The 25,690-nt window shown below is 38.7% G+C and overlaps 1 protein-coding gene across 25 annotated transcripts in view; it reads left to right on the forward strand.

Moving 5' to 3' along the window:
• The window catches only part of LOC117419817 (protein-methionine sulfoxide oxidase mical3a), a 117,204-nt gene that overhangs the window by 74,039 nt on the left and 17,475 nt on the right, over positions 1–25,690 (forward strand). For 8 of the 25 annotated variants that reach the window (XM_058985690.1, XM_058985688.1, XM_058985699.1 and 5 more), the window contains 17 exons: positions 711–758; positions 2,384–2,494; positions 5,022–5,129; positions 6,270–6,456; positions 7,343–7,431; positions 8,644–8,731; positions 13,389–13,584; positions 14,801–15,069; positions 16,095–16,184; positions 17,654–17,788; positions 18,374–18,436; positions 20,575–20,661; positions 21,480–21,593; positions 21,890–21,972; positions 22,609–24,502; positions 24,752–24,849; positions 25,295–25,348. In XM_058985690.1, the coding sequence (XP_058841673.1) occupies positions 711–758; positions 2,384–2,494; positions 5,022–5,129; positions 6,270–6,456; positions 7,343–7,431; positions 8,644–8,731; positions 13,389–13,584; positions 14,801–15,069; positions 16,095–16,184; positions 17,654–17,788; positions 18,374–18,436; positions 20,575–20,661; positions 21,480–21,593; positions 21,890–21,972; positions 22,609–24,502; positions 24,752–24,849; positions 25,295–25,348 (3,714 nt within the window). Of the gene's footprint in view, positions 1–710; positions 759–2,383; positions 2,495–5,021; positions 5,130–6,269; positions 6,457–7,342; positions 7,432–8,643; positions 8,735–13,388; positions 13,585–14,800; positions 15,070–16,094; positions 16,185–17,653; positions 17,789–18,373; positions 18,437–20,574; positions 20,662–21,479; positions 21,594–21,889; positions 21,973–22,608; positions 24,503–24,751; positions 24,850–25,294; positions 25,349–25,690 lie in introns of all 25 variants that reach the window. The other 17 variants (XM_058985697.1, XM_058985702.1, XM_058985700.1 and 14 more) reach the window with 11 other exon arrangements.

A 25,690-nucleotide genomic window follows, 5' to 3' on the forward strand; every position in this document is an offset into this window, starting at 1 on the left:
AAGCATTCTTACTTTACAGCATTTTTTCACACCTGCCTAAAACTTTTGCACAGTAGTGTGTGTGTGTGTGTATATATATATATATATATATATATATATAAATAAATGTATATGTATGTATGTAGGGGCTCTGTTTATCGATCACATTTTCTTTCTGGTTTGAAGCTTTAATTCAAGTGTGTTTTTTTTTTTGTTTTTTTTTTGTCTGTGTGTTCTTTTCCATGTTCCGTTTAATTCATTTTGTGCACTGCTATCACTGAACGATTTCCAGTACAGCATTTAACCTCTTCATACTGATGGAACGTAATGTATAATACACGTATTCACTTTTCGCCATGTAGTGGGACATGTTCTGAGTTCATGTAATGGATTTTCTACAAATGAGGATTCTTAGAACGGTTTCTGTTTTGGTATGTGGCAAAAAAAAACAACATTATGAATCGAATGCATTTGAAAGTAAGCTTACATTGCCATCTGCTGGCAGAGGTGCAATAGCAGCAGTGACATAACCTATGTTGCTTCAGGTTTTGTAAAGATTGTTTTGTTATTTCTACCAGTGAATGCATACCAGAGCTCTTGCAGTTTCACACATCTCCACTCACCTGTCCCTAACTCATCCAAGACATGTGACTGTTGGGAAAGTAGCTTCATTCTCATTGCAAGAGACACTTCACAGTGGTCTGCTGTTAACCCTCCTGTCCTTTCTGCAGCAAGGAGAGAGTGAAGGATCTGAGTCTGAGGGCCCTGTCCGAGAGCGGGTAACTGGGCAGCATGGATCTGCTTTCCACCCAGCATGACTCTGCATCCTGTCCATTGCTGACTTGACTAGAGTTCCATTAACCCTTCCGAATGATTTTAAAAACTACATAAACAGGGTTTTAAAGAAATCATTGGTCTTTGAAGCCAATGCATGCTGGTACCTGAATAGGATGGCTTTCTGAGTGTGCTGGGCAAAGCAAATGCTCCAAATAGGAATCGGCAGGGAGACTTGCGGTCGTGTCAGTGTCCATTTGGAAACCTGTGACATGCTGCATGGTAATGCAGTGCTGTGATTACCATGCTTGGCTTCTTCTAATTTAATGGGAGAGATTTTTCAGTTTTTGGACTGTTTGTAACAAGTGTGTTCCTGCATCTGTCCTTTTGCTAACAAGACTAGTGTAAAGTTGGGCATCATTTTAACCCTTTGGCTATATACGAAGTGCATGCATGAGCTTTGTGGGCATATGGAATTTTTTATTAAAATGCTTTTGAGTCTAAGGTAGTCTCTATAATGTGTGTGTGTGTGTGTGTGTCATATATATATATATATATATATATATATATATATATATATATATATATATATATATATATATATATTACACACATACATATACACACAGTGCCTTGCAAAAGTATTCAGACCCCTGACCAATTCTCTCATATTACTGAATTACAAATGGTACATTGAAATTTCGTTCTGTTTGATATTTTATTTTAAAACACTGAAACTCAAAATCAATTATTGTAAGGTGACATTGGTTTTATGTTGGGAAATATTTTTAAGAAAAATAAAAAACTGAAATATCTTGCTTGCATAAGTATTCAACCCCTGTGCTGTGGAAGCTCCCAGTTTACACCGATGAAAGAAATTGCCCTAACGAGGACTCAATTACCTTACCATTGGCCTGTGAACCAATTAAAGTTGCTGTCACATTTTCTGGATAAAAACCCCACTGTTGATACAATAATTGATTTTGAGTTTCAGTGTTTTAAAATAAAATATCAAACAGAATGAAATTTCAATGTACCATTTGTAATTCAGTAATATGAGAGAACTGGTCAGGGGTCTGAATACTTTTGCAAGGCACTGTATATATAGTATATATAATATTAATTTCTTCACCTGAGCAACAAAAAAGCACCTAAAACACTAGCTAACATACAGGTAACAGTAGAATTCAGACATGATACTGATGGCAAGTAGTTATATTGATCCAGGTTGCAGGATAAAGACGTCCTGTAACGGCACTGCATGTTTAAGATGCTCTGCATGGACTTGTTAAATGTAACTTGATTTTAAATGATACTGGACTCCTCACTGTAATGAAGTTGTCAATTATTTTGTATTTATTTTTACTGAGGCGGTGTTTGGCCTCCCAAATGTGTCACACAGACGGCTGTTTTAAAATATTTTTTACTAGAGAACAAAGCCAAATGCATTAGTGTCACTACAATAATACATCCCTGCAGATACATACAGCATGGGGTGTGTCTGCAGCTGATACAACAATATTAGTCAAGTGACTTACCAAGCATTATCGTGTGGGTCCCAGTGCATTCCCTTTCCCTTCTGTGATCTCATACTCTCTTCTGCTTCTGGTGGTGGCCTTTCCTCCTGCAGATGCCACCGATAGTTTACTCTGATGATCAAGTGCCTATTTTCACCCCTAGCATTGAGGAGAGAGCATCCCAAATTACTACTCACTTTGAACAGAAGCCAGACAGGCGACAGGTGAACATTTTGTGTTTTCTACTCGGTTGGCACATCTATTCAAGTACAGTACGAGAGGGCTACCTCACTTCTGCATATCTGAAAAGGAGTATACATCCAAAAAAACTTGTGAGCGTCATTAATATAACAATGTGTGAGGCCCAGGATTACCTGCACGTGTCCCTTGTGTGTCTGTAAAAACTCCAGCAATCTTCATCTTGAAGATTAATGGTCATCCACAAAACATTCATTTCTTTGTTTTTGTTGTCTTCAACCAAAAGGTTTCAAATAACTTTCTCAACAGTTTGAGAGGTTTGGGTTCATGCATCATGTTTTAAAACGGACTAACCCGAATCTTTATCTTGTTTTTTTGGGGGGGGAGTGGTCGTGTTTATTTTCTGTTTTTCTTTATCGTTTAATTTGGATTTAGACATTCCAGGTTCTTTCAACATCCCGTTGCTGTGCATCTTTTTTTATTTTGTTATTTCATTTTATTTATTATTTTTGCTATTTCATTTTGCTCTTTCTCTTTCTTTACTCAACTGGAGCCCAAGACCAACCCCTCACACCGGTTCTTTTTAGATCAGTGGGAGCTCTCCCTCAGTCTTCACTCCTCCAAGCACCAAGACCTGCCCTCCCCAGGTTCATTCAGACAGGTAGCCACTTGGCTGCTTCCTGTTTGTGCTGTAGACTGATGCAATGCAAGCCATTGTCCTAACTGCTTTGCATTCTGCTACAATAAAGCATAAATCCTCAAAATTGCAATGAAAATGAATGGTTTCACAGCTTTGAATAACATTCCATTAAAGTTCTGGAAGCTGGAACTCGCTGGGTTTGAATCCAGGCTTGGCATCTAGTGGACTTTTGTTTATCAGTTGCATCCACACCCCTGTCCATGGATTTTGTGGAGGGTGGGTGTGTGAACATGCATGATTTTGAACAGTGTTCATCATCATCAGTTTTCTTGAAAAACTTATCCATCAACTATAGGATCCCACTGGAAACTAAATGTTTCACACCAATAAATACATTTTAAAGAAAGGTTAAGAAAACATGTTTTTACACAATTTCCCTGTACAGCAATTTCTGATTTCTTTGAGTGTGTCTCTCTCTTTATATATATATATATATATATATATATATATATATAAAGTTTGAGAAAGGAAAACTACTGTGTACCCAAATGATCAATAAGAAAAAAGAAAAGGATATTTCAGGTACTTAAAGGTAGAATAATTGATTACAAATCAATTATCAGGACGTTTCGGACTACAAGTCCTTCATCGGCTGAATATATTATAACACTGTCCATAAATGACTGTGTTTCTTGATATTTTCCAGTAGTTTTATATTGCCTGATCAAGTTCAACAATAGCATTACAATTTTGAAGCAGGATCTCCATGCTTTGTACTTATTCATTCAACAAGTAAATAACCTATTGACATTTGCATCTCTTACAAGGTGTGCCCTGGACCTCACCTTTACAAACAAAATCCTTTAAGATGCAGAACACTTAAGAATTATTGGTTTTACTTCAGATTTTTTTTTACTGCTCAGTGCATTGATTTGTAAATAATTGTAGCATTTGGGGGTTTACTTGTCGGTGCTCAATGAGAAATATCCATATGGATTAAATATGACCTCTGGAGATCTGTCATATAAATATGTTCCCTTTTCATCTACTTTGAGATAAATGTACCCACGCCAGTCTGGGGCATCTAATGATCGATCACATTAAAAAAAAAAAAGTGCTGAACCTGAGACTGCATGGGTTTGAGCAGACTGCTGGGTGGCATGTGATACCGTATTGTGCAAAAAGGTGACAGTTTGTAGCACAAACATGTTTGTTTCTAACATTCACGGTGGCGACGCTCTTCAGATATTTACAATTTGACATTCACAGTGGCAACGCTCTTCACAGATAGTACTCTGCGATCTTCAAGTGCCTGTTTTCTGACTGTTTCTTGTGACCGTTAATTATCTCGTAGTATGAACTGATACACACGATAAGCCCTTTTGCATCTTCATGGTACCGTATCAGGACCATTGTGCAATATGTGTTGCTATTTCTTGTAATGCTGTGACTTGTAAGTGGTTCTGCTCGGGTTCTTCCAGGCATTATAATGGCATCCCAATGCTTATGTGTTCTCCTTTTATTTATTTTTTTTTTTTTACACAAAGTTTTCTTAACCATTTAGAATTGGGGAGATGTCCTATTGATATCTAGATCTGCATTCTGTAGTGGTACAACACAAATTTGACCTGTTTTTGGTGTTAAGTAAAGTAATGAATCAACATCACTTGGTATATAATTCACCTGGTACGTTAATTTGTCAAATAAAAAATACATACAGTTGCACATTTGTATAATTGTATCAAATCTTTCTTTACCATTTTTATTCTTGCATGAGGCAGCCTTCCATTTGTGTGTTTCATTTGCTTGATCTGTTTTTCTTTCCTTTTTGTCTACTTTTTTTAGTTTTTGTTTCTCCATTTCTGACTTCCTTCTTTCCTCCTGTACCTTTCTCTTCTGACCTTGATTTTTAGAGGTATATAAAGATGTACACAGGGGGAGTGAGCTCATTGGCTGAGCAGATAACCAATCAGCTTCAAAAGAAAGACCAGCCCAAGCCCTTTCTAGACAAGAAGGCATTGGTAAGCCCTGGTAGTGGCCATAGGTGCACCCAGTAGATGAAGTGGATTTCATAACTAATCTATGGGTTTGCAAAGTAGTCCTCTAATGTGATGTGATTATTGTTTACTATTAAAAACCATGCATCTTCCTAATGTGTGTGTGTGTGTGTGTGTGTGTGTGTGTGTGTTTGTTCCCCTTTTGCCAATTCACATAGACTGACACTATGCCTGACCGGTTTGTTTCATATTTTTGTGCTGCTCAATACTGTAGAAAACTGCGATTTTATTAATATATTATTTTCTTTGGTGCTTAGTGTAATCCGAACAAAAACAGACATTTAGTACATCAATTATCTTACCTTTTGTTAAGCGGGCGTTGCAAAACTGACCTTTTGATCTGGAGAATCGCTCATCTTTTTGATATAATAAAAATAAAGTGGCGTGGCCATTCATTGGCACCAGTTATTTCTGGGTATATCAATCTTGATTGCCTCCTTTTGCATGAGTTCCAGCTCCTAATTTTAATCTATTGTTAGCTTTGGACGAATCTGGTAAAACTTTGCTTGGACAGTTGATACACTAAGTTAATCCACATAGTGTGAAAACAGGGGATGGTGACCGGCTTTTCCATTTTATTGGCAATTGGTAGGCTAAACTATTGATTGATTGCCGTATGTTGGGATCATCTTGTCATTTTTTTACTTTTTTTATTTATTTATTTATTTATTTATTTATTATTATTATTATTATTATTATTATTATTAAACAGTCATTTGTTACATGATGATATTCTCCATTTTTTAGATGCAAGTCATGGTGACTTTTCATGATATTGAGACTACTTGTAGTGTTTTAGATCCTTGGTGAGGAGAAGTATGTTGCTTGCTTGCTTGCTTACTACTGTTTTTTCCTTTGGTGTGCTTCTCGTGTATAATAAGCATGTTTGTGCAAGGCATGTCGCCTTTATACAAGAGTCTAGCTTGAAGTTGAAAAACAAGAGGGGTCGTTGAGACAGCGGAGGCACAACTAGTGTGGTGGTCCTACTAAAAATGATCATGTCATCAAAAGACCTGAATGGAGACTACAGTAATCTGCAACGTGAAGTGGGAACGCTGCTGTAGAGAACCTTTAGACACCCCTTCTGGTTTGTCTTCCTCCTAGGGTTCATTCCGCAGAGAGTTTCCCCAGAACATTGGCGGCAGTGATGTCTGCTTTTTCTGCCGGAAGAGGGTCTACGTAATGGAGCGGCTCAGTGCAGAGGGCAAATTCTTCCACCGTAGTTGCTTCAAGTGTGACTATTGTAACACTACCCTGCGGCTCTCCTCTTACGCCTTTGATGTTGAAGATGGTAAGTCTCCAGGCTGGTATCACCCATGGGGCTAGAGCTATTACTGCTGTTGACCCCTCAACCTAAAACAGTCAAGGTACTTGAGTTAAGTAATTGTGGATAATTTGAATCTAGCTTTACACGATTCAATAATGCTAAGATAATTTAGCAGAGCCTTTAAGTAAGTCTTTAAAATGTTTGTTTGTTTGTTTTTTTTACCTCCCTGGTTTATCTTCACATTCTCAACAGTTTTTTGTTGGTTTGCTGCTCCTGCTTTTGTTTTGTCATGTAATACTGGTAAATAATATTGTGCTATGGCAGGAAAATGCTTGTATACGGTATACTTTGTTATTGCATCTTTTTAAATGTCACTCATGGTGATATAGTGCTCAGCAGTGTGAGGGAATAGTTAAACATTTTTCCAGATGCTTTTCCTCCTTTTGGACAAACCATTTTTTCTGTTTCATGGGCTCTCTCTTTTGTTTTCTGTAACAAGTGCCGTATTGTTACTGGTTAATTATACAGAGCACCAGTTTCTCACAGGCTGCTGATTGGCCACCATGTAGAGAAGCAGCAGTGGTCTAGAATACCGGAGTGAAATCAAAAAGGATTTAATTTTTCAGTTCCTTTAAAAGGAAACATTTAACCTTACTGTGCTGCAGACTGCTGAATCTGTAGAGAGTGGTAGATTAAGGCTTTTTTGACCAGTAAATTGGCACCTAAAACCCTTGCTAGAAAGGTTGCAGAGAATTAACAAATCCCCCCCCCCCCCCTTTTTTTTCTTTTTTTAGAGCGTAAGGGCTATTTATTTTTCTAATATGTTTTTACACTTTCATTAAAATAAATGGCAGGCTGCTGAAATGACTTGTAGGTAATATTTTTATTTTCTTTCTCTCAATTCTTTTAGGGAAGTTCTACTGTAAACCTCACTACTGCTACCGGCTCTCGGGATACGCTCAGAGGAAGAGACCTGCAGAAGTGCCACTCACTGCCAAGGTAATACCCAATTTGACTTTTTTTAAATGAATTCCCTTCCCAACTGAAAACTCCTGCAGCTTCTGGTGACTGGTTGACGAGAAAGAGTTGGAAATTTGAACAAATATTTAGTTGTGTGTTTTTTATTGTTTTTTTTTTCTGGATATCAGGTATGTTAAAAACAAAAAAAACAAAGTAAAATAGTTTACAGCAATTAGATTAATTTGAGTGCTGACAATGGCAATTTGCTTTAGAATTTGAAAGTAAAGTTATTTGAAACTGACTTGAACATGCACTGTTGGTTCATTAAGTCACTTCAATCACCAGAACCATTTGGCAACCAGCGCTTAGCAGCCAGCTCTGTACTTTTCAACAGAGTTGTTGTCCAAGTGTATTAAAAAGCAGGTTTTATCAAAAAGACAAGAACTTGAAAAAGATGAATGTGCATATTTAACATATTTTGTTGTTTTGTCATTTGTCCAACTACTGTTGTGCAGAAATTATTATTATTATTTATTTCTTAGCAGACGCCCTTATCCAAGGCGACTTACAATTGTTACAAGATATCACATTATACATTATTTCACATTATACAGATATCACATTAGAAATCTGATTTGTACCTGACTTTTCTTAACCCTGAATATGCTTATTCAATGTACTTAACATGAACACAGTATGTATATTATTTTGAGAAGAAAACAAGGGCTACATTTTACTGTATGTCTGAGGCTACCTGCTCTGCAGTAAGAATTTGTACAGTCAGAACATTGAAGAGGTTAAAGTTATCTACTATATATGCAGAAGACTGGAATACAAAAAGACACCAGCATGGTTTGGTTTAAGTGTATAGCTTTAAATGACAATGGATGTACTTAACATGCTACAGTATGGTCAAACAACACGTTTTCAAACAATCTCTGGAACCTTGTTTTGTGGTCAGGGAGTGCCCTCTGTTTCAGGAATGAAAGGTTTCCTTGCTGGGAACCAATGGCTTGGCTTCACCTCAGCTATTGTTCATTGCAGGTTGGCCTTGTATTCATTGGTAGTATCTGGCTTACATTATATGATTATGTTATGCAAGTTTAATATGTGCCTCCGTACCCTTTTAAAAAAACAAGCTATTTGTGTATTTGTAAATCCCTAGTCTTATCCATGTAGTTCTCCAGATAGAAGTATTGACATCAATTTATTTAGATGGCACTGATCATTTTAATACCTATTCCTTCCCAGGAGAACAAAGTGTCCCTACCGGACCCTGTTGCTGCTGATGGCCCAGTCCGGGCAAACGCCACAGCCACCCCTACAGAAAGGACCCCAGGTAGCTCCATTTCCTTTATTGGCAGGACGGCCCGTTTCTCCCTCACTCTCTTTGGCGCTCTGCACTGTGTGAGCCGCTCCATCCAGGGAGCAGTAACCTGGACCCGACAACAGCTGGCACACAACTGTCTAGATTCCCTTTTTCTGTGCCAGTTGATCACCTTTGGGGTCCCTTTCCTGTACGTTCAGTCTGAAGTTTTAGGACAGATAGCTGGCGAGTTTAGTAGTTCAGGTGCTGAGCATCTGGGATAAAGCAGTTTTTAATGGCCATTTGATCTTTTTCACTAAATTAGAGCGACCATGCTTTCCAAGATATATGTTTGTCTTTTTTTAGTTTGTTCAGATTTAATTAGTAAGCTATGTTTTTGTTTTATTTTTTAACCCATTTTACTTAGTCATGTTTTCTTTGTAGTTTTTTTAATTTATTTATTTATTTTTTTTTTGTAAACCTAACTGCTTTGTAAATTCTTTTTCTGTGCATCCTTTCAGCTTGCTGCCTCTCGTCATGTAGATAATCCTGTGATTGTGTTCATTTGTGGGTCCCTTTACAAAGATGCAATATTCTGTTATCTTTCAGAAGTATTACCGTGTGCCTGTTAAAAGCCAAAGGTACAGCCATTTTATCCTGAGATCATTCTATAATCCAGTGTTTAGTGTGGCCAAAGAGGCCTGATATTTGGACACCCAAGGTCTCTAAACTGTTCGTTGTTGTTTGTATGGTTCTTGTTGGACCTGAGCAATCAGAACTCATAATAGGATGGTGCATCTTTAGAACCCAGCTGATCTTTTTTCATTTACTCCCTTTTGAGAGGGCAGAGTCATACTGATCCAAACTGGCATTCTTAGAATTGTCTACAAGCAGAGACCATTTTGATTTGTGTTTAATTTAATTGACACCTTCCCTTTACCTTTACATTTGTGTACATCAAGCACCTAGCAATTTTGCTTTTTTATGCTTGGTATTAGAGAAATGTCTGTGCCAGTTGACCAGTTGCTCGCTCTCTCTCTCTCTCTCTCTCTCTCTCTCTTGCCCGTGCTTTGTGAAACAATCAGGTATTCTTTGAATGTAAAATGTGTTGCAGTTTGCTATTCCTCTGTAAGCTTTACCTTTCCCACTCCTATCAAAGCAGAACTGTAATGATGGGGGGTGCTTGTGAGGGTATTTTCTGGGTCTGCTGTACTAAACTAACCTTCTGCACAAAAACCGTTGCTGGGGATTTAGGGGGTTTGTTTGTGAAGCATGGCATGTGAGCACATCTGTATGCCTGAGTGGTGCAATTTAAACTGCAGCTTGTGAAAGGAACCCACTGCATGCATTGTTTTAGAAGCAACTGTCCAGTTTGCAATGCTGGGCTTGATCTTTTTGAAGTTAGAGCAGCTTTAACACATTGCCCATGGTTTTATAGTTATCTGAGACACTGTTATAAAGCAGCGCTACCTCTTATGAGGTGACCCTTTTATACAACAGAACTGGTTATAAGGCTCCCGTTAGCACTTGCATTCTCGTTATAGAGTGGTACACACAGGTAGTCTTGAACTGTGATCCCCAACGATTGACATTTGATGCCATCAGTTTACACTGTCCACACAAAACACTAATAAAAATCTACCCAAAACCATCATCATGTGGCTATTTACATTCAAGGTTGCAATATAATGTTTTCAAATAGATAATAATGCTGGAAGAAACTAGTCAAATTTATGACAAACATTTCAAATAAAGTATTTAATGATAAAGCCATGTAGTTTAACTTTAGGAGTGTTTTAATAAATCTATGAATACATATTATAAAAAAAACTTAATACAATATTTGCCAAAACTCTATTGACCTGCCACTTAACAGCACCACATCTTACCGTTGTCATATGCAACCCTTATTTATTTTGTTTTGTTTATAGCAATATATATGTTTTGTTCCTTTACATTTTGCACTGCATGTGTGCATGTTCAACACAGAGTTTGAGTTATTCTACGTTTAGCATGTAACACTGCATGAAAGACTTGGCATTTGAGGGTCGGCAGCACATTACAATGCAATCACAAGATCGGAGGGGTTTTCTAAAGATACAGTAACTCCTCATTTAGCTAATCAAGACTGATTTTCAAAAGTTGTAAAGGGGTTCAGTAGAACAGCTGCCGTGTCCCACGATCATTTTCATTTTTGTGAAAAGATTCCTTGATACTTTACAACATTCTTCCATAGTTTAGAAACCAGTCTGTTGGCTGTTCAATTTGTTTACTTCCACTAACTGACGTTTTAGCTGCATGCCAAATTACATTTTTTTTTTTTTTTTGTAAACTTGCAAGAGACATCACATCAGAGATATATAAAAAAAAAAAAAAAAATTGATGTTGTGCATAGATGAATAAAACAGAGTTAAATGCCCATTACCAACAATTTTTATTGATGAGGAGTTCTGTATTTTCTAAACCAAATCACATTAAATCCAGTGACTAAGTAAACCGTTTTTATTTTTATATCTATCTATATATCTCTCTCGTTCTCTCTCTCTCTGACTTATGGGATCAAAGGTCCCATTGCTTTTAAAGGAGATGCTTTTTAGAGTGGGACAAAGGCAAGGTACCAATATATATTTTATTATTTTTTTTAAATATATTTTCGCGATGCACTGTTTGAATGGAAACTGGATACAACGAAGTGTTGTATGTTGTGTGTTTTTTTTTTTTTTTTTTTTTAACAAATAAATTTGAAGAGATGTTTTTGTGGTGTGTTGTGTTTTTTTGTTTTTTTTTGTTCTATTTATTTGGAAATTTTTAAAGAGGAATATTCCTTTCCGATACAAGGACAATGACACAACACCATATACTTACAATAGGGAATATCTTTCAAACTACTTCTTGGAGGAAATGGTGATTATAACCGGCAAATGCTATGCTGATATTGTGCAAAAACGACTGCCGATTGTCTGTAAACTTGAGATTTTGGGGATATTTGCACATCACACACACACACAACATATTTATTTGCGTGAATGAAACTTTTAGCTTTCTCCTTCTGATAGGAAATGTCAACAAGATAGCCAAGTATTCCAGTCGACAGGAGCCTAGGATGTGACATTCACAGCCTAGATGAGATTTTCATGGGAGGGCGATTCCTGTTTATTAATCATGACACAAGGCTTGATTTTTTTCAACACGGACATATGCTCTGCAGTCGTTTAGTTTTTTTTTCAAAGGGTATTTTGAAATCTGCTAATTGAAGACAGTATGAATCTGCATTGTTGCAGGAAGAAGCAAGAGACAAATTAAGACAAACCCCTCTTTGTGTTGATGGATGCTCCAGGGTGAATGTTTGACATATTATTCCCCAGCTAATGTATGACCGATTTTGATTAATGTGTGAATAAAAAGAAACTGGATTGTTAAATGGTATTACTTCATCATTAATACAAAATGGCATATTGCAAAATCAATGTAATGCTTTTCTTGTAAGTGTTACAGAGGATTCTGCAATGCTTTGGAGGGAAAAGCTATATAATAAAACCCAGTGTAATGATTTTTTACATTTTGATTTGATAAGTGAACAATTCAAAAGAACATCTCCACATTCATGTTCATTGCATGAACTGATATTTTTCTAAAATGCCCTTTTTCCTTGCTAAAAGTCGATTTGAATTAGGCCCCAAATCTTTTTCAATAGTTTCAGTCTTTTTCGATGTTGTTTTCTTTGTCTCTACGTAGTATTTGTTGTGGATAGAAATGGCTTGAGTATGTGTCTGATTTCAGGGAAAGGGAATTCATTCTGTTAATATTTTGATATACTAACTGTACAATCCCAATAAGTAAGCCCATTTGTACGTCTTGCTTGGGTAGACTGACTTGTGTAGTTTATATCAGATAACTTGGGTCATAGCACAATAGAAAAGGTGCCTGCATTGTAATTCATTCATTTGCAATTTCCAGGTCAGTTCATTACTAGGCAGTGTTATAGCTGTTGATTTACTGCTTTTTTGCAAAGGGTGAAGGAGAGGTTTTGCACCCTGTAGAAGTTTTCCACATTCTGACTGTTTTTCCCAGGCACTTATCTGAGGTCTGTCACAATACCAAGATTTATGTGAGGGGCTAAAAGGAATCCAAGGCATTTGTGATCTTCCTGTTCAGCTGTTCGCTGCAGTGGTGTATTGGCACTGTTGTTGACTAACTTTTAGTAATTGTAAACAAGCAACTTGTCAGTGAAACTGACTTCTTGGAAATGCAGGACTTTAAATGCTAACACTTGCACAGGGGACAGGAATAAATAGGTGGCAACGTTAAAGACGTACAGTACATAGCGATGTGACACTTACATTTTAGCTGTATGATTTAGAATGTATGTTTGTGAATTTGGCACAATGAAAGGAATATCAGAATCTGAAACACATTTTCTGTTTTCTGTGGTTGAGAAAGAAGTAGGAGTTATAACGGCTGAAGACTTTAATTCCCCAGGGCCAGGGAGTTAGGCTGCGATGCAGTACAATATGTTCTCTGTCACGGTACATTAATCAAGTATCCGCAATTAACACAACTCCTCATTTATACAGTTCACACTGCGATGCCAGTGCAATCCAATTATTTACCCAATAAGCAGACTTGTGCCAGTATCACTTCGTATTACTGTATTCTGTGTGGTTTTTTCCCCTGTGCCTCTTGCTTTCAGCAGTAGATGTGAACGGGGTGGAAGAGCCTGGCCTGGCAAAGCGTCTGCGAGGCACCCCAGAACGCATCGAGCTGGAGAACTACCGGCTGTCACTGCAGAGAGAGGAGGAGCTGGAGGAGGTGCCCGAGGAGACGCTAGCAGAGCACAACCTGAGCAGCGTGCTGGACAAGGGCACCGACGAGGGCGAGGGCTCCAGGTCGGCTATGTCATACTTTGTGCCTGGCTCATGCTAACATTTAAAATTATTTTTAAATGTTATTTTGATGTTCCAGATGCCACCTTTTAATACACATCTCGAAACCACCACCTGATTCTAAATGCTTTTGAGGGGCTGAATGTCAGGGGGTGATCTGGTCACAGCTTGGAGGAGAAGCTCTCTCATGCTGCCTGTCTGCAAGCCTGAACCACTGTCCCTTGCCTGAATTCACCTTTTTTAAAACCAGTAACCAGATATAGCTGAACGGCGTAGGGATTTATGCCACAGGGCATAGTCCGACAGTTACATGTAAGATTGAAGGAGAATGTCACTGTTTTAAATAATCTTGTTTTTGTGGAAGCCTAGAGCCTTCTGGCACCATGCTCAAATCAAGTGTAGCCGTTGCCCATCACTTTTCACGATTTGTGCACAAGCACAATCAGCAAATTAGAGTTTGAAACATCTTATTCATGCTAGAATGTCCTCTCCTTCAACCCAATTATATAGCGAGTGTTACTGGGATTAAGCTTGTCAATAATATGATGTAACCATTGACAGGATATTATTATTATTATTATTATTATTATTATTATTATTATTATTATTATTATTATTATTATTTATTTCTTAGCAGGCGACCTTACAATCGTAAGCAAATACATTTCAAGTATCGCAGTACATTCGCATTACCACACTGACACCCATTTCAAGCATGGCGTGATTGTCGCTTACCTTTCACCCAGGTTTGGGATCGGCTGCTGTGACACTTTTGTTTTGTTTTGCATCAGGTAATACAAGTTCTCTGAGGAGCAGTAGCTTTTTATTGCCACTGCTAGTATATCTGCTGATTTTGGTTATAACTTCAGTAACAGAAGACTGGCCGGTGTCTTAAATCACTACTTAAACTATTGTAAGCATCCCTAAAAGGGGAGCTTATATGTTTTTGTATATTCTGCTGCATCAGGTTCACTGTCGCATTGTTTAACCTCTGATCCTATCAATAATACAGACCATACCCGGTTAGTACACACCTGTCTTCTAAACCATACATGCTGTACTTCATCCAGACTTGTCCTACTTTACAAACACCTCATTTGTTTCACACATCCGTTTTACTGCGTGTTTACTAACCATTCAGATTTCCCTAGCGGTATGAAATAGCATTTCAGCCGTGCTTCTCTGTCTCTGACACCACCCTGTCCTGTCTGCTCCACAGCAGCTCGGAGTCGGAGATGGATGAGGTGGAGGAGGAGGGTGAGGATGAAGATCACCCTGTCTCGGACCTGGGTGGAGTGCCGTGGAAACAGGCTGTGCACTTCCATGCCCGTCTGAAGGGCAAAAGTGAAACGCAGATAGCAGCAGAGGAGGAGGCATGTGCCCTCGGAGAGGAAAAGGAGGAGGATGAGGACGAGGATGAAGACGACGAAGAAGATGACGACGACGACGACGAAGAAGAAAAAGAGGAGGAGGAAGAGTCCAGTGAAGGTAAACTAAACACTTTCTAATGTTCCTTGGGATCCACCAACCCGTCTGAGAGGAGAGCACTCCGATTTCTCTCGCCAATAACTTGTATTCTATGTCTCAGTAATGCCAAAACTGTCTAATTGTGTGGCGTCTGTTGGAGGGGTGGCTTTTTTAAAGTCTCTGTCCTCACCAAAGCCATGGCTAAGACTTTATATAATGTCAAAGATCTATCCTGTTTTGAAAAAATACATAGAACAAATACATTTCCAATGTGGAAGGTCTTAGTGCAAGTAGCCTCCCATTGTCTAAATTAGCATAAACTTTGATAAGTCTTTTTTCTAACCATTTTCTGTATTTTGTAATAACCTAGTATAATTAAAAAAAGGGTCCCAGAGCAGTTCAGATAATAGAAGATGTGCTGCTAAGGGGCAATGTGCTATTTGTACATGCTTTTAGAGAATAAGACTTTAAACATGTGTTTAAAGATGTAAATATCCTTGCTTGATGCCAATGCCATGTGTTGGAGCTGTTCTTAGTTTTTTTTAATCTCAACACTTCCTTTTCATATGATTTACTGTTTTAAATTCTGTACGGGTGTACTTTCCACTGTTTCAGTGTATTTCATTATTCTACCTGTGTACCTGAAAGTACCTGAACAAAGAAACAGGCAGGGTGGTGGCCTTTTTGTTTGTTTGTTTTTTTACAGGTTTGCAGATTCTTTCGTACTGTGGTATATCATACCCACTTAGTCAAGGGTTAGCCAAGTCGCCTTTCTCTTCTGCTGGAAGTTTTGATTGCATAAGATAACCAGCTTTTCTTAGCAACACTTTTGGTCTCCAAATATATTTAAAAAAAAAGCCATCTTGTAGGATTAAAGGTACCACAGTCCAGTCCGATTTGTAACACTCTTTTCCCAACTTCTTCCTCTCTTTGCTGTCTTCCTCCTATACCTTCATCACCTGTGCTTGTGTAAAATCCACTACCCTCGCTGTCTCGCTCACTCCGTCTTTGGGTATTTATTGGGGAATATCTCCCCCTGCTGGCAGAGGGAGAGTATTACCCCTGGGAGAGGGAGCTCCAGTTAGGGTTGTGGCTTGAGCATCTAAAAGATGAAGAGGACACAGGTAGATTCAAAGGTATCTTTGCGTGTGGCTTTTTTTTTTTTTTTTTTTTTTTACAAAACCCATATTTGTATTTATTTATTTAATAAAGGCCTGGCTGCGTATGACCGTACCTTTTAATAATCTAATGTTTGTTTGTTTGTTTGTTTGTTTTTAACAAAGAAATTCACAAATTTGAGAGACTAGAGACAGTGTTTCATTTCTCTTACGATTTATAATATAAATAATAGAAATTTGTTTCCTGAGGAGGTCAGCTGTCTGCTGGTAATATACATACGAGTTATGCTGTCTATCTGCTTTATGATTTAAAAGATTGATTGTTCTAGCGTTATATAATAATCTCAGAGCTCCTGGCAACAGCAGATTATAAACTCTGGCAGGAAAATAATGAAAGTCTGACTTTTTTTCAAACTTCAAAAATAAGCTTTTGTAATAAGCTGTGATTTTAACAAAAGCAAGTTCACACTGAGGTTTGAAAGATAAGCATAACTTTAAAAGGCCTGACTAATTTTTTGTAAATGATTTGCAAGGAATGCAGCTTTAATCATTCTTTGCTCTTGCCCTTGCATGATTCAAAGTGATTGAGAATGCAGCATTGTTCTGAATTGTATTTGAGTTACACAGCAATACTAATAGTATTGTGTGTGTGGTGTAGTGGCAGGAGGACTACTAATGGAACTAATTATTGATTTTCAGTAAGAAAATATGATCCAACTACAGTCATAGCTAGTGTTAAAAAGTTCTATGTGTGTGTGTGTATATATGTGTGTATGTATGTGTGTGTGTGTGTACATATACATTATATATATATATATATATATATATATATATATATAATATATATATATATATATAAAATGTATATGTACGTCTCTCAACTAAATGCATTGACTTCCCTCTGGCAAAAAAAAATCCCCATTAGAATTGTAGTATTGTAAAGTTTTTCCAAGAAAGATACTGCAAACTTATTGTGAAAATCCATTTTGTATTTGTAGTTAAATGCAAAATGAGTTGGTTTGCTACCTTTTCATGAAGATACAGTTTCCAGTAAGAGTCGTAGGTTTCCAATCAGTGTAAACGTGGTGCGTTGTGCTGTTTGATGCACGTTGGGGATCTGGTCATTATAAACAGGTTAAAAGTTGCACTGTTCAGGTTGTGTCAGTATGAAACATTTGATTGTTTGATGCCAACCATTTTCTTTCTGTGGTACTTTTTAGAATAATATGGGTATATTGTCTCTGGCTTTTTTTTTTTTTTGAGAGGAGAAAAAAATGTAATTAAAGATAACTGAAAGGGATATTTTTTGTAACTTAACAATGTGTATTTTCTAGGTGCTATTTTAATCTCTCCTTTCCTTTTTCTCTTCCCCTGTTTTTCTTTCTCAATTTCTTCCTTCTCTGTGCTTTCTCTCACGTCCCTGGGTCACTTGACTATATTTCTATGGTGCTCCCTTCCTAAAAACAAATAACACTGACTCCCCTCAGCCGGGAATCTTCGTATTCAACAAGTCCTGCAGCCTGTAGACCCCCTGGAGATCCAGGCGGACGTGCACTGGACGCACATTTGTTCTGAGCAGGAGAAGGAGGGGGCTCCAACCTCACAACCCTCTCCTTCCACAGGTAACACAGCTCTGTGTCACAGACTGGTGTGGGAGTCACCATGGCAACTGCTTGTACCAGGTTCGCAACCTATACAGTAGTTCTTATATCTCAACCCTTCATGCCTGGTGACCCCAGGTGCTTCTCTTCTGGTTTATTCTCCACAGTGAACCTGGAAAAGCAGGTTCCCAAGGTGATGCTCTGCTTGTTAAAGGTCTGGAGTTGTCCCACGGTCATTGCTGTCCTCTTGCAGACATCGGTTTTGTGGTGTTTTTTTGTTAAGATGAGCACCATGATCAAGCACCTTTTATCTGTGTCAACACTGACTTTTTTTTTTTTCTTTTAAAGATCCCATTTTTAACAAAAAAAACCACCTGACTGGACAGTACCTCTTGTTTCGTGTGCCATCGCTCCATGTAACTTTTTTTTTTGAAAACTGAAGATGAAGAGAATGAAGCTGACCCCCTGTTCTGTTTTAATGTGTTTTGTTTTCCCCTTTCATATTAACATAAGTTTAATAAGCTTTATTTTTGGTTTGTTGTGTGTAACATTTCTTTCCTGACCCATTTTTGCAATCTTTTTTTTATTTTGTTTTCCTAAATTCAGCACCCGACACTCCATCAGTCCGCCATGAGGCAGTACGAGCCTGGCTGGAGACGGCATCTGGAGGTAGCTGTGTGTGATATGATTGCTCAGCAACATTCTGACGTTTTGCCTTTTCCTTAGTGCATGGCAGCGGAGAGGGTTCAATGCATGCTGTGCTACACCGTGCTCAAACTGCATGGGTTGGATCTGTTTTGGTGATTTTTAACCAGCAAGGGTCAGACCAAATAAACAGCAAGGTCTTCCGATAAACTTCTAGCCTGACAAAAATAGAGAAATGGGATTATCTTGGTTATGGAACCATGATACTTTCCAAAAAGGAGACCTCCCCTCTTGAGCTTTTTTGAAAGGGTTGTGCTGTTAATAGATCTTCAGCTAAATGTATCTGAGTATGTAGGTAGTGCTGTGAGACAAGTAGGAGATGAAATGCAAAAGGTTTCTTTGGTCAATTTGGACAGCAATAGCTTTTTAAAAAAATGATCACTCCTACAACCCAATATGCTACCTTTCTCATAGGACTGGTAAACATTCTCCTAGTCAACATTATACTCGCCCTTTTTTCACTTTCCCAATCGGTGAAATACCTATAGACATTTCCTTGCTTCTCTACCTTCCCAAACATGGAGATAGGGGCTCTAATAGGGATTCTCAAGCATGCAGACTCAAAGGGCACTATCCTGTATTGGCATCTCATTTCTTAAAAGCTTTGGTCTGACCCAGGTGGCAGGGTAAGCAGCTGTGCCAGGGGATTGTGGACTTTGTGCAGAAGGCTTGTTCTCTGCATCAGTAGACACAGTTGTCATTAATGAACAGAGTCTCCGCTTACATGATGCCAACAACATACTGGGGGTGCTTTTAGCTTCAAAGCTGCATTGCTGAGCATCCGAATGTTATTTATGCAAGTTAACTAGGGAACACAGAAGTCAGCTGAGAACTTGCACGAGTCCTACATAGGTTTTCATGACCGATCTGTATTGGTCATGATATTTTGCATGGTGGTTGAACTGCCTTCTGTTTTAGGGCTGTTCCAACTAGGTTTGCTTTGCAGAAGTAAATAGTCAGAACATTAAGATGCTATTAATTCCTTCAGAATGTGGATCTTGAATTAAGCAGCATTTCTGGAGAGGATTTTAATCTGATGTTGCATGGTAATAACAACCGGTTTTGTAAATCCAGATATTTGAACTTTAATTCTTTTTTTGGGTTATTAAAAAAAAAAAGAAACCACCAGTAATCTGTTTTTCTACTGCCTTGAATTCTGATCATTTATTCTACAGGAAGTATGAGCTTGCCAAGGTTTACTTGCTTCATTAACATTTCCCAGGCTTGGCAAAATGACTGAATCCAAACTGCATCCATTTCCCTGAAAACAAAATGGATATTTGCATGACAGTAACAAACTAATGTAGGCAATTTAACAAAAATGTAAATTTTTATTGTCAACACTAAAACGATTGGTTGCTTATCACAGTTTTAGTATTTAAAGAAAAAAAATCTTATAAATGTTTACATTATTGTTGTTGTTGTTGTTGTTGTTATTTATTTCTTAGCAGATGCCCTTATCCAGGGCGACTTACAATTGTTACAAGATATCACATTATACATTGTTTCACATTATGCAGATATCACATATTTTTTTACATACAATTGACCATTTATACAGTTGGGTTTTTACTGGAGCAATCTAGGTAAAGTACCTTGCTCAAGGGTAGAGCAGCAGTGTCCCCCACAAGGGATTGAACCCATGACCCCCTGGTCAGGAGTCCAGAGCCCTAACCACTACTCCACACTGCTGCCCATACTTGTACTTCTAAACAGAAACAGAACTTGATATTGGCCCGTGAATTTCATTTTGATATTGGCCCGTGAATTTCATTTTGATATTGGCCTGTGAATTTAATTTTGATATTGGCCTGTGAATTTCATTTTACATAACCATATAAAGTCAATAAGATGTTTGGCCACTTTGCTGTTTTGTTATTTTCAGTATATCTATCCAAGTAGGGACTCTTAGAACTCCTCAATAAATATATTTTTCAACTTATTTCCAACTTCATCATTTCTAGTTATTTGTTTTTTTTTCTTAATGGCGCAACATTGTTGATTTACCCTCTAAAACTGTTTTCCAACTCCAACCAGTATAACGTGCAAATATAAGCTGACTGTATTTTTCATTCCTCTCTCTTCCTCTCTCTCTCTCTCAGCTCCATGTGAGGAGAATGAACTTGAGGTCGGAGATGAGTCTGGGATTCGTGAGGAAGAGCCCGAGGTTGGCACTGAGCTGGATGAGGGTAAGTTATAGCTGTCTTCAGACCTTGAACTGAATCAGCACAGGCTTCCTTAAAGGTGGTGTGTGACCCCTCAGCAAACTTATCCTAAAGGTCTTTCACATCTGTTGGGGGGGAAGTTAATAGAAATGTAAATCAGTTGTGCATATATGTTATGAGTCAGTGGGCCCAATCTAATTAACTTTTAGCATGGAATTAAAAAAAAAAATCCAAATTCAAGCACTAGATTAGCATCATTGATAAGGTATAACTTTTTTTTTCCAGCCTGGAGCTAAATCAGTTGCACCCATGTGTAACACCACATCCTCCTCCCCCCTCCCCTCCTCAATACATTTTGCAAGCTACTATAACTGTAGTTTTCAGTAATCCTGTATAAATGCTAACACACCATCTGAAGAACTTTTGCCATTCTAAGATTTGCTCTCATTATGCCACGCACTAACACTATTTAAACCTTGAGCAATTTTGCTGTGTTTACAATCATCAAAGTAGGTAGTGTTAGATTAAAATATATTTCCATATATATAAATAAATAAAAAAAGGGTTACATTTATTTTTTAAATTCCAGATCTTTTTTAGCTGAAATGTACTCATGTAAGTTATTAAGCTGTGAATTTAGCCCTCTTAGTAACTTATTCTAAACTGACAACTGTTTCTGCTTGCCTGTGTGAGGGATATTAAAGGCTCAGTAGCTTTTGCTGGAGAAAGGCCTTGCACGTTGTAGGCTCCCCTGCTATTGGCTGCCCTGGTTTATCCCTCCCCTGGGGCAGGGGCAGCGCGTGGGAGTGAGTGAGTTAATGGCTCGATTTTCTCTTTGACAGATGATATCCCTTCGGATGCTGAGGCTGAGGCCCAGATGCATCGGATTGAGAGAAAGGAGCAGCCCCCAGACGAAGAGGGAGAGTCCGATGGGCGAGGGAGGGTTTCCAGTATAGGTGCAATCTCTTAACCTTATTCCCAATGTTACTGGAACTGGATAAGATGCACATAGTTTAACATATATGCTGTAAATGGTATTAAGCAAATACCCTTGTCTTAGTAAGTGGCACATTCACTTTTATTTTTGTTATGTCTTTTTCCATCTCTTATAGAATAGATAGCATAATGGGGTAATTTGTGAGATACCTTTGGTGACGGTTGCTTCCATTGTTTTTGTTTGTTTCTTCCGACTGTAATCTATAAGGGTTACTGTGTTTATGCAATGGTAAATTTTTATTTTTTTTCTTTCCAGCCCAATCGTCGGTGAGCTCAGTTAGATCTCTGAGTGATGTGCTGCTGTCACCGGTAACAAGCATGAAGGATCAGGAAGTGGAGGTATAGAAATACAATGAAGTGCCTTAAGAGGCTTACACTGTCAATTTGGAGATATGGCCACAGCTTAGTTAATTGAACCATTGAAATCAATAAATAAGCAATATAAAATGGTAACTAAAGCTAACCATAATATTTATTATTATTATTATTATTATTATTATTATTATTATTATTATTATTATTTATTTCTTAGCAGACGCCCTTATCCAGGGTGACTTACAATTGTTACAAGATATCACATTATTTTTACATACAGTTACCCATTTATACAGTTGGGTTTTTACTGGAGCAATCTAGGTAAAGTACCTTGCTCAAGGGTACAGCAGCAGTGTCCCCTACCAGGGATTGAACCCACAACCCTCCGGTTAAGAGCCCAGAGCCCTAACCACTACTGCTGTACTTTCCTGTATTTTATCTGTTGACAATACTAATATTGTAAAGTTACAGTTTTGTATTGTGGGGACATTATTGTGGAATGTAGGACATTCAGGCACAAAAGGATGGCACAATAAAGGTAATCATTACATGCAAATGTGCCTCAGTTTCTTCAGCACATATTTTCTGGAATATAAATTCTCTGTGTTCCAGTGTCAAATGCACAACAAACCTAATGCCTTTCTTTCTTTTTCACAACAGGGAGTGTGTGAAACCTTGTCGCCAGCTTCTCTGTTGAAATCTCCAGGTGCTCGCTTTTTCCAGGAACCATATCTCCCAAAAGAAGGAAAAGAGGATATTATTTCTGAGACTCCAGAGGCTAAGACCCTCATCTCTCCCACCCTCCCTTTTTCCCCTGTTCGTTTCCAGCCTCTTCCTCTGGCAGAAGCTGTTATACCCAAGTCACCAGTCAAAATGCGACCATCAGCCTCTCCTCCAGCTACAAGCCCAGTCTGTGCCCACTCTCCAGTATGCTCCCAGCCTTTGCCTTCAACGGAACCTTCCTCCCCTGTTATGTCTCGGTCCCCAGTACGAACACAGCCTGTGCCAGCTTTTGCCTCCACTCCTTTAGTGAAACCTATTGTAGAAAGCGAAACCCTGGAGAAACAAAATTCCTTAAGTCCATCAGCAGATGATCCTGTGAAAAAGACGGATATTATAGAGGAGTTTTGGATGAAGAGTGCCGAAATTCGAAAGAGCTTGGGTCTTACACCGTTGGACAGGAGCAAAGGGTCAGAGAACAGTTTCCCGGAGTCCACACCCGAGTCTTCCCCTCCAAGGTCCGACACTCCAGAAGAGCTTTCAGAAGAACAGAAGCTGTACCCGAACCGGCCCCAGCCAGCCTTGCGGAGGTTAAACATTGCAACCATAGATGGTCACCAGCTCTCTAACTTGATCATTGAGTCACCCAGTGAGAAAAAACTGAAGAGCTCAGACACGGAGAAGAAGGATGTCGGCAGTAGCTCAGGGCTGGGTCTCAATGGGAGCATGGCTAACACCCAAAAGTTGACCAGTGAGAGCTTCAACACTTCTGAATCCACCATGCTAACGCCACCATCCAGCCCTCCCCCTCCGCCTCCAGAGAATGAAGAGCCAGCTACCTTGAGGCGAAATAAGTATCAAGCCAGCTGGAGTACCGTGCCTGAACCCACACCTGTGCCAGCACCAGTGCCACAAAAAGCACCAGCTGCAGCTCCCACTCCTGCTCCCTCGCCAGTACCACCACAAACTCGCTCTGAATTCAGACAAGAGCCCAGCAGGAAGTCACGGGAAGAAGTGCGCAAGTCCTTTGTGGAGAGTGTGGATGAAATCCCATTCGCCGACGACGTTGAAGACACCTATGATGACAGGACGCCAGATACCAGCTTCCAGGAGAAGTTCTACACTCCTCCAACTAGCAAGCCCAAGCAGGAGAAACCCCTATTCCACATGGCTTTGGCCATGGAGAATGGCAAGCTCAACCTAGGAGAGGGCGCCACAACAAAACGACAGCAAGCTATGCCCGCGATCTCCCCAGAAGCTAAAGAGATAGCTGAAGAAAGGATGCGAGCCCGAGAGAAGTCTGTAAAGAGCCAAGCTCTGAAGGACGCCATGGCCAGGCAGCTCACCAAGATGAAAGAAGTAGAGGCGGTTAAAGGTGGTGGCTCTGCTAAAGCTGTCTGGAATGTGGAATCATCCAGACCCAAAGTGTCATCTCTGGTATCTAAGTCTAATATACCTTCTGCTGTCAAGTCCTTGGAGTCTAAAAAGCATGAGAAGACTGCTGACAAGTTCTTATCACCACTGGGTGGGCAAAGTCTAGAAGGCTCTGTTGCTTCATCCGAAGGCTCCACCGGTGGGAAGAGCAAAAAGCGCACATCCCTCTTCTCTCCTCGCAAGAACAAGAAGGAGAAGAAGCCCAAGAGTGAAGGCAGGCTGTCTGACAAGCACAATTCAGAGGAAGCTGCCAAGCCCAAGTCCCTCTGGAAGACGGTCTTCTCAGGGTATAAGAAGGACAAGAAGAAGAAGGAAGACAAATCCTGCCCCAGCACCCCATCTAGTGTCACTACTGTGGATTCTGGGAAAAAAGGGGCATCTCCTGTCATAAGGGCAACAGGTGAGCAGTGAAAGAAATCAATAATAAAAAAAAAAAGTCTTTGTATCTTACTATTTTTATTGTTTTTCTGAGAAAACAAGGCTCACCAATATATATATAATCTCTATGTTTTGTGACTGATGTCAACTAGAGGCCTAGAGGTTGTGGTGGTACTGTATAGTCCTTTTACATGCATTGTATAACGAAATAAACTAGATAAAAACAAATTAAAATGATAAAAATGCAACAAAGTTTTTGTACATTTTGTAGGAGAACTTCATCTCCGTCGACACTTGAGTTTCTCTGAAGACTCTGATCTCTCCTGTGATGACGTGCTGGAAAGGTCTTCCCAGAAATCCAAGATAGATGTAAGTCTCTTGACAATTTTGCCTGGTGTGCAGATAAATATGTTTGATGGTTATAGGCAACAGGGAATCAAGTAGCTTTAACTAAATGTAGTCAGAGCCTAAGGCTAATGCATTGCTGTAAATCCCAGCTGCGATTCATATTCCAGCTCAGCTTGTCTTCATACCACCCAGCTGTAATGCTGCGCACTGTGGATTTTGATATGGCTTTGTAATGTGAATAATGTGGTACATTCTACAGCTTGTTTATATTAGGGGCGTCTTGCTTGCATCCACTTTTACAGCTGAGTAGGATTGAAACCCAGAAGTGGCATTTACTGAGACCTGGTCACTTAATTGAAGTCCTAGTATATGTTCTATCTATTTTTTCTGATATACACAACTGGTACAAAGCCATAAATTGTGAGCTCTATTTATTTCGAATAATTGTTTTTTTGTGCTTTTTTAGCAAATTCATGACATCTTTGACCTTGTGTCAGACATGCAAAGGAAAAAGGAGGAGGTACTATTAGAGACGGTAGTGAAAAAATGCTTTGGGATTGAAACGGGACACTATTGTTATAGAAAACTTTATGTAACTCAATGACAGTTGTTGCTTATTTTGTTTTCGTTAATATTGTATATAGAATATTGTATAGGGTGCTGTACGATACAAGCTGATATCTATATGAATGATATTTCAGCAATTGTTTGGCAGGTAAAACTATGTTTTGGTTAGATAACATAATAAAATTGATATTAGTTCAAAAATGATTTTATATAAATATTAATTACATCATGCATTTTTTTGTACATGCAAACAATGGGGAAATAACTGAAAACAATCAGAAACCTATACCTTTTT

Source organism: Acipenser ruthenus, chromosome 14 (genome assembly GCF_902713425.1).
Source record: "Acipenser ruthenus chromosome 14, fAciRut3.2 maternal haplotype, whole genome shotgun sequence".
Lineage (NCBI taxonomy): Eukaryota > Metazoa > Chordata > Actinopteri > Acipenseriformes > Acipenseridae > Acipenser > Acipenser ruthenus.